At 34.7% G+C, this 9,477-nt stretch overlaps 1 protein-coding gene across 1 annotated transcript in view; it reads left to right on the top strand.

The window, feature by feature from the left end:
* Positions 1–5,618, top strand: part of TMED5 (transmembrane p24 trafficking protein 5) — a 6,152-nt gene extending 534 nt beyond the window's left edge. The window contains exons 2-4 of the mRNA XM_026853932.1: positions 1,957–2,080; positions 2,810–2,993; positions 5,330–5,618. Coding sequence (XP_026709733.1) covers positions 1,957–2,080; positions 2,810–2,993; positions 5,330–5,548 — 527 coding nt within the window. The 3' untranslated portion in view covers positions 5,549–5,618. The remainder of the gene's footprint in view (positions 1–1,956; positions 2,081–2,809; positions 2,994–5,329) is intronic.
* Positions 5,619–9,477: the final 3,859 nt, after the last annotated feature.

Genomic DNA, 9,477 nt, shown 5'->3' with positions numbered 1-9,477 from the left:
GCTGCCTGCCCGGCCCGCCGCGGTGCTGAGCTCTGCTGGCGCTGCGCAGCGCCCGCAGAGCCGTGCTGGAGCTACACGCTGTTAAAAGCTGTATCTTTAGGAGGAAAAAACCCAAACTTTTACAGCCTTTGTAAAATTGTTCTACCAGATTTTTTTTTTCCCTGAGATCTGAAGTTGCTATCTTTTAAAAGAGCAAAAATTAACGAAGTTAACGTCTGTGACCTTGTGTAGTAGCTCTAAAGCATAAACAAAATTGTTGCTGATGCACAAAACCCTTACCTACCTTTGTGTTGATACTTAACACCTTTTATCTCAGTTATGAAAGTTTTCAGAAACAACCATATTTAACTAGAAAAACTTTAAAGTCTTGATATCCTTGGGAAAGAGTTGAGTTCTCAGGTATCTGTGGGAAAGATCTCCGCCGCCTTTTTTTTTCTTTTCTTAAAATAAAAGACCTTTTTCAGTAGAACAGGCATAGTGAGGGAAGCTACAGTGAATGTCTTCCCATCCTGCTACTGTGCCACAGAATTGGCTGGGATCTGTCTCTCTCCCCTGCCCCCTTTTACTCCCCTCTGTTTCCCAACTAGAATTACAAAGCTGAAATTCCTGATTATTTTCTAATTACTGTTACATGCAGAACTGAACACAAATGAAAGATTGAGGTGTCCTGTCCAAGCTTTGTTCAGAGCCCTAGGCAAAATAGCAGTTTATTTTGCACAGGCAAAGTAGGGATTTATTTTAATCATAATCAAAATAATTTTATTTTATAACAAGTGTGTATAACTATTTTTACTCAGACATAGATTTCTTAGCACTACTGCTAACTGTAAGGATTCATCTTTCTATTTGAATGTGTAGAAAAGGAGCGCTGTATGTCATTAGAAATAGATTTATTTTGTACTTAATTATCCTTAATTGTTAATATTTAATGTAGGATGCAGGTCATTCTCCAAAGACATAACTATGCTGATACAAAGTTTTGTTTTGGGTGTTTAGATTATATCATAGCCCTAAAGGTGCATCACTATGGTTTTTAATTTGATCAGCTGTTAGCTACTGATTTTCCTTGTCCTTTCTCTGTTTTTGGTAAGTCTCCAGTGTAAACTTTGCCCTCAATTTCAGCAGGAGCAGACTGCTGTACTTAAATAGCTCACTGGAAAACAAGCAGCAAAAAATTCCCCTACAATAGACCTAAGTAATGTCATAAAAATGATCCCACTCAGCTGCCTTATGTAGCTACTACTTTCCCTACAGATAATTTTTACAACACAACAGATGTGGTGATACATCTGTAGCCATGTTACAGAGTTAAAGAGCACAGTTTTATAATGCTGTATGCGCTTATTACACGCTTAGAAGGAATTGCAGGCATTTAGCTTCCTACCTTTGGGAAATGGGAGTGCTTTGGGAGAATTCAGACCTTAAATCTGCATCAAAAGGTGAGGTTTGTGGTACAGCTTTGGCGTAAGAAATGTAGTTGTGTCTTCTGCACTGTTAATTCACCCAGCAAAGAGGATGCTGCATAGACTGTATGCTTGTCCAAATATATATGTGTATGTATATAAAAGTGGCAGACCTTTGTTATAAAATTTTTACCACTGAACTAGGGCTGGTACTTAACCATTTTTGAGGTCTGCCGTAGTAGTGCTAGATTTAGCCATCTGCTGGTATTTGTACAGGTTGGCTAACCCTGCCTGTTGACAAAATTACACACATTCTTAAAAGCAATTAGGGAAAGGCTCAGTATAAACCTAACCTAGCATAATTAGATCATATGTAGTTTAAGATTTGAAATGGCTAAAATGCTTTTGGGTTAAGCCAGTTTTTAATCTGTTTCTAATTAACATGGTGTGAATTCATGGCCAGATTCAACTGTAAGATTCTTTTTATGTTGGTTCCCTTACCTAAAAATAATTGCCTTCCCTAAAATTGTTGCCATCCAGAATGACACTGGTTGAAGGTTGGGTTTTTTCGTTTCACAGGTTCTAGATGGAGCAGGATTAGATGTTGATTTTCATCTGCTGTCTCCAAAAGGTGAAACTCTAGTTTTTGATGAAAGAAAATCAGATGGAGTACATACGTAAGTTTAAAATCTTCAAACTTAGAAGTGTTCCATAAAGTACTTTTATTATAGTTAAATTTGTTAAAGAAAACAGAAAGGTTGAGTATTTTTTATTCCTTAGTATTACTTAAAAGACTTTTAATAGGACAGTTTTAGGAATCTTTTAAGATTAAAAGACTTTCTAATAGGACAGTTTGAGAATACTAATTACCTTTTTATAAACACTGAATGCTTTTTACACGGATCTTATCATGAAGTGAAGGATGTTTTTGTTTTAATGATAGTTGTTAATGGTCAGTGAACAAAACTAACTATTGTGGAGTTGGAAAAGGTCTCCACATGTAATATCAAAAGATCTTGTCAGTCATGTAAATACACTGAAAAGTCTCCTATTTTTCTAGATCATTTATCAAAATATGTAGTAATTACTGTAATTTTACTATAAGAATCCTACTCATATTACAGCTTTTTTGTAATGATTAACCATGATTCAAAATGCCAATAATGGAACATGGAAGTAAGCTGCTGATTTTGTCATTTTAAGCCTTAAGAGTCAGTGGGGTTGTTTTGCTATGACTTGTGCAATGTGTCTTTAGAGTTCATGTTTTTATATAAAAAGTATATTCGGTTATTTCTAATTGCATGATTGTCAGTCTTAAAGAGGAAGATTTTCTTATAAAAACTCACTTTTTGAGAACCAGCACAAAAACTGTAGTTAGTTTAATGACATTTTACTTATATACACAGGGTAGAAACAGAAGATGGGGATTACATGTTCTGCTTTGACAACACATTCAGTACCATTTCTGAAAAGGTGATTTTCTTTGAACTGATCCTGGACAATATGGGAGAAGATGGACAAGATCAGGAAGACTGGAAGAAGTATGTTACAGGCACAGATCTCCTAGATATGAAATTGGAAGACATTCTGGTTAGTACTTGATCTTTAATTCTTTTCAGTGTAAGAACATTTGGAAAAAACATAACTGTCATTTAGCCATTCTGCCTTAGTCTGGTGTATAATCCTGGAAACTATACCATTTATATATTGCTTCCCCACAGACACTTGAGAATATTTTTAGATTAGACCCTTAATCGGCAAGAAAAAAAACACCTAGCTCTCAGAGTCACCATTTCCAATACCTCTTTCTTCCTACTGCAAATATGGGACATTTTCCCTAGCAGCAATGAAATGAATATTTATAGTATTAAAGTATTGCTTGATCCTAATGATGTAGTTGTAATCACTGCATTGATTTTTAACATTTGAAAATGAAGTACTGCGTTAGCCTCTTCTTCCCATCTTTGCAGAAGTGCCCCAAGCAGTATATGGATTAATATTTCTGTCTTCAGTAACTTATATTCTCTTGGGTTTTTTCCCAAAGGAATTTTAGTTAGAACTTTTCTAACAAATAAAGAGGACAGGAGTTAATCTATACTACACTGCAGGTTCACCTTTGCAGACATTCTATGAATGGTAATGTTTCCTTAAACTGTACACTGACCCTGTTTGATGCAGGATGAAGGCCACCACCAAGTCAAATCTTTTATTCCCTTTGATGATCACTAAATGTTGAAATTACTCTAGAAATAGAATAGTCCTGTACTGTCCTTAGTGCTTGCTATGATGCAATAAGCCACTGTTTGTTTGCTCATAGCTACAGACAACAGGTATCTCAAAATGAAACCAACATCCACAAACACTGAATACACTGGTGTAGAGAATGACGTTGTTTATACTTACTTATTGTATTAAAATCCAGATTTTTAAATAACAAAACAAACTTCATGTTTAAGATAGGTATACAGTACACTTTTAACTAGTTAAAACCAAACACAGAATATGAAAAGCTGGCCCTATCTTCTTTAAAATTAGCAATCAAGACAATTAGAAAAAACAAAATTTATAGAGGAAATTGTGAAGAAAATCCGTCTCTTGCTAATTACAAGAAATACTTGAATAGATATGATAGCTATGATAGATATGATTGTGTACATACACTAGTATCTCTTCCAAAAGGAAAAGAAATGGCAGAGCTTGTCTTTGAGAGCCTTGCAGATCTTATGAAGTAGGTAATTTTTGTAAAGTTAACATTAGTATTTGATGACAGTTTACTTTGTCAAGTTATCACTTTACTTGCAAGTTCTGTGAGGACTTACAATAAATATATAAGTAGTTTAAGTTTTTTAAGACAACACAGTTGCTGGGGAAAATGGGGGATTTTCTTATTTTTAAAGCTCTTTTATAGTATTGATGTTTTTAATTGTGTAACACGTGAACTTTATTATCATAAAATAGCTGTTTTGAAATACTTATTAAATGTGCAACAGAGAAAAATGTCCATGCAGAAAATGTTACTGCAAATGATTTTAAAAAAAAAAAATTTCTAGGCTCCTATTACTGCACATTTTAATTTTCTCACTAAGTTACTTCAGGAACCCATAATTATATCAAGAAATATAATTATATCAAGAGCATAAATCAGCACTTCATTAAATCAGCTTTTAGGTTGTGACTATATATAATGTTGTGGATGAAACTTTAACAGATAATAGGACTAGGTGTTTATTTCATAAATGCAGAATAAGGAATGAATCTTGAGCTGCTGTTACTATGGCAAGAGTGTCTATGTACTTCCTCTGATTCTCTAGTACCTCCAGTTGTCCTACTCACAATTTATTGTCAACATTCTGCTTTAGTATCCAAGCTGAAGCAGCAGTTTATAGCTACTACAGGGAAAGCATAAGATGATGAGAATGTAATACTGTTCTTTTGCTACAGCTACAGTTTTGATGGTAGCTGGCATTAAAAAATTACTTAATTTGATTATGCAGCAGAAAAAAAAACCTGCATTTGTCTGCTAGTACATAATTTTTGTTTTGAGACTAGTTCTGCACAGATCACTGCTTTTTACTTCTCTGAATACCTGGAATCACTGTTCACCAAAATACACTGAGTATTAAAAAACTGATTTTAGGTTGGATTTCTCTCTCACCTCCCTAGCCTGTAAAAGGGAAAAAACTAATTACTGTAAAATCTTAATACTATGTTAAATTAAGCCTTTTTAGATGGTGCACAATAAACAAAACTAGACAAATTAATGAAAACTGTGGTGAGCTATATATTTTAAAGTGAATTTAATTGTCTACTTGGCAAGACATTAAATTATAGGTAGTATGAAGTATCAGTATTTTGTATGTGTTGCAAGCACAAGCATTAATTCAGGTGTTCTTTTTTCTTTTAAAAATACTCTTGTTACTTACCAGGAATCCATCAACAGTGTCAAAGCCAGATTAAGTAAAAGCGTCCAGATTCAGACCCTGCTCAGAGCGTTTGAGGCTCGTGACAGAAATATACAAGAAAGCAACTTTGACAGAGTGAATTTCTGGTCCATGGTCAACTTGGGAGTAATGGTGGTGGTATCAGCTGTTCAAGTTTACATGCTGAAAAGTCTCTTTGAAGATAAGAGGAAAAGTAGAACTTAATATTCAGTATGATCATAACCATGTAACAAGTATGAGGGGAGAGGGGGAGCAATAACCTCTTACAGTAAGGAGAACAAAAGGAAAACATGACCCTACGGATTCTTTCGAAGAGGCACTAGACATCAGGTTTTCAATTAATGTTGGGCTTTTTGATTGTTTTGTGGTAATGGTGGTCTTGTTTAACATGAATGGAATACCTTGCCCCAAGCTCTTCCATTTTTGCAAGTGCTACTAACAATATTTTTTTGTAATTGTAGCATTTGTTAATGACTAACATGCATAGTGCAGAGGATGTTTGGCGCATATGCAAAGTAATGTTAATACTGTCACTTTTTTCATGTTCATATAAAACTTGAAATGGTAACTTTGACATTGGTTAATTTGGTGTTAAACATTGAATTTACATACATGCCTAAGTGTTTACACGATTGAGACCCAGAGGGGTAGTTTGTAGTACTGTCATTTATTTTCAAAGTTACATGTTTTTAAAAATCCTCAGCTTCTGTTGTACAGCATCACAGAGAAACACTGGGCTAACATTGTGAGAACAAGATGAGAACTTTTTGTAAGAAGATGACTGACATCAGCACTTCAGAAAGATACGATCAATGTGAAATTGAGTCAGTGTTGAAAAGAATTGGAGAAAATAATTGCTATTCCTGCTCTAAGTCTTTGTTCTACTTGTTGTACAGCCCCATTTTCCTTTTTGGATGTTACATGATATTCAAGTGACTATGATATACAAACAAATGCACAAAGACCTTGAGGTACGGTTTGCAAAGGCTTAGTTACTGTAATAGAAAATTTTCAAGAAGTCATTTCTCATTCTTTCCCTTTAAGGGGGGGTTACAGTATATGAAAGCTCAACATAAATTTTTGTAGTCTCAATCTCTCCTATTTGCCAATTTGTTTTTTTAGTTTTTGTCTACTACATCTAGGAATAATGTAGCAGTTAATGACTTACACAAGCATGAAAAACCAAAGCTGTTAACCTAAACTGTCCCTTTTTGCACATCCTCACAAGTCTTGTAGGAACTGAGTCTACTTACACAGCTATGAGTATTGTTTCTGTATCTAGGTGTTTATACGACTAAGGCATGAAATTACATGAGCAGTTAAGTACAGGCTTCAAATTTTAGGATCAACTGAATATGTAATATCACTTAACTAAGGCAACGGTATCCTCAAATGAGTAATTGATAATTTCTACATGAAGTGGCTTTTAATAGTGGAGTGAGGGTGTGGAGAATTTTTGCCAAAACCACTGCTATATGAGAACTAACTTCTAATTGTTCAAAACTAGTCTTTTTTACAATGTGCCAAGTCACTGAAATTTCCTGTATAAATGTGTTAACTACATCTTGTCAAGTGTTTTTAAAAAACCCTTTCTTAAAAAGTGTTTTTAAAAAAGCCTATATATTAGCCTTCTGCCTGTTGGTGGGTCATCTGGGTATGAAAAGCAGAATTGCAACTTTGAGACTTTGATTAAAAATTATTTTATAATTATAAAACAGGGTCAATAGATGCATGAAGAAACACTTTGTTCAAATGAAGCAGATGCTAGCAAGGGCTACAGTACATAGGAACAGCACTTCAACTTCACACAATGGGACCTAGCAATAATATTTCTAAATAGCTTTTATAAGCAAAAGTATTATACCTTACAGAATTTGTTATAGAGGGCTCCAGAGGCTGTTAAGCTACTTTCTTTCTTCAAAGCTGTGTCAAAAATTGTTTCCCTTTAGGGTTCTGCATGTTTTTCCACCTGATGCTTTCTATTCTAAACTGCCTGAAATTAGAAAGCTTATTTCTGTGATCAGGACCAAGTCTAGGAAAAATTAATTCTTTCTGCTAGAGTGGCAAATAATAATTTTCTGCCATTTCCCTGTACATCTCCCAGTACCAACATACCATGCATTTATGTAAGGGCATAAGCCAAAGCTCAGTGAAGTCAGCTTCCAAGGTCCTGATCATGTCCCTCAGGACAGGCAAATAAGATTCCTAGGGCTCTGCTCCTTCTGCTGGAAGAGGAGATCCATTTTCCCTTGAGTCACCATGAATGGGATGCTACAAACCAGCTGCAGACTGCTGAACCAGCTCTGTGAAGCTGTGACTAAAACATCTACCTCTTATCAAAGTTACTAAGAATCTAGATTTCAGCTTAGACCTCCTACAGATGAGCTCTGCCAAGTTTTGTAATGGCACCTGGGAGGATTACCTTCCCCAACTGCTCTACTGTGCCCCTCTGACAGTGCTTATACATCCAAGTGGCAAAACAGTATTGTGTATGAGCTTAAGCTGCTCATGAATGCAGACTTCTCTCAAAGACACAAGAACGTACTGCACCAGTTTCTTCAATTACAGATAGCAGTCTCTGGTAGAAGGAAAATAACACAAATGTCAGCAGAGTTCATATGGAAGAAATTACTATTTTGCAACTAAGACCTCGATTTTCTCTCCATTCAAGGTTCATTATAGAAAGGAAAAGAGGGAATAACTGTAAATGTAATTGCGCTTTACTTTGGCAGCTGGAATGTTTATCATAGGTGAAGGATTTGGTATTTAAACTTGCATCTAAAATTTCATTTGGATTTTGAAGAGTAGATTGCTTTTGATTATGTAAGATTTACAAAGAAGAATATAAATCTAAATTTTTTTCTTAATGGATTTTTTATTCAGAATTAAATGTTTTAAGACTTGCAGATGTTGAATAAAATTATGCAACAGATTTTCAATAAATGAAGTTTAAACCTGTGTTTGTGTTTTTCATTTCATAATGAAGGGAAGAATGCTTTACCTATGAATGCTACAAAAGATCAGGGATACTAAGCCTACAAGAACCTTGTTTCTAGTAATGCATCTTTTTCACTTCCTTATGCAGTGTTCAAATTCTGTTTTTATTCACTGTAACTCAAAAATCAACTTTATCAGTGCAGATTACTTAAGATTTAGACATGTGTCAGATCAGAACAACACCAACCTCTAACTTCAAAACTAAATGTATTTTATGTTACCAGATGCATGTCAGGTATGAGCCTTTTATTTTTTTCCTGTATTTGCACCTTAGTTCTTATATTCCACATTGCACCTCCAATTTATTATACACATGCACAGAACAGAATAGCTTCTAGTTATGCAGACAGTAAGGTTCAGAGCAATTCCAAGATTAGTAGGTATTTTCCTGTGCAAAATTTTAGTAGAGGTCACTGACATTACTGAGACTAGTAAACTAATGTGTTCAAAGCAAGAGACAGTAAGGCCAGCCTAAATCAAGATAGCTTAGTATTAAACTATTTGTCTAGTTGAGGGTTACCTGTTAGTAACTAAACCAGGTCCCAAGCTTCTCCCCTCAAAATAAAAAAAAAAGTGAGAGAAAATATCCCAAGGAGCAGATTATAGGAATTTGTAAACTTGTGGTACCACAAATTGCAGCAAATTGACACTTGAACTCAAAAACCAGTTTACTGCTCTAACCCAGTGGCCATTTGTCCTCATGAACCCTCTTCAAAACAGGCTTTACAGAAGGTACTTTGTTTTGATAGTGTTCTACCTTGTGTGCATGTTTGTTATGTACTGCTGTAAATGGGAAACAAGTCACAAATTCATTTTTTAAATTCTTCTCATAGTTTTATTTTTCGGCAGCAAAATTCAGCTGACAATCTGATTATCTGTTGAGTGCTGCCATTAATTTTTATATTTTCCTCTAAAGAAACAATTTATGTTGCAATATAAATATTTTAATTTCTGATTAGGCAGTCAACATATTAAAAACAAACACCTAGGGAAAAATAAGGAAAACTGGAAAGTAGCATCACAAAATAACCGTAGCAATTAAAGCTCCCATAATATAAACTAGTTATTAATATGTAATAATTTTGCATTGAGAGAATACGCAAGATCCTGAGACTCAAAGCCCAAAGTTTTGGAGG

The sequence above is a fragment of the Athene cunicularia genome (assembly GCF_003259725.1).
Source record: "Athene cunicularia isolate RWA chromosome 8 unlocalized genomic scaffold, athCun1 chr8_part1, whole genome shotgun sequence".
In the NCBI taxonomy this organism is placed as follows: Eukaryota; Metazoa; Chordata; class Aves; order Strigiformes; family Strigidae; genus Athene; species Athene cunicularia.
The sequence above is the reverse complement of the archived record's forward strand: the minus strand, read 5'-3'. Positions and strand labels throughout refer to the sequence as shown.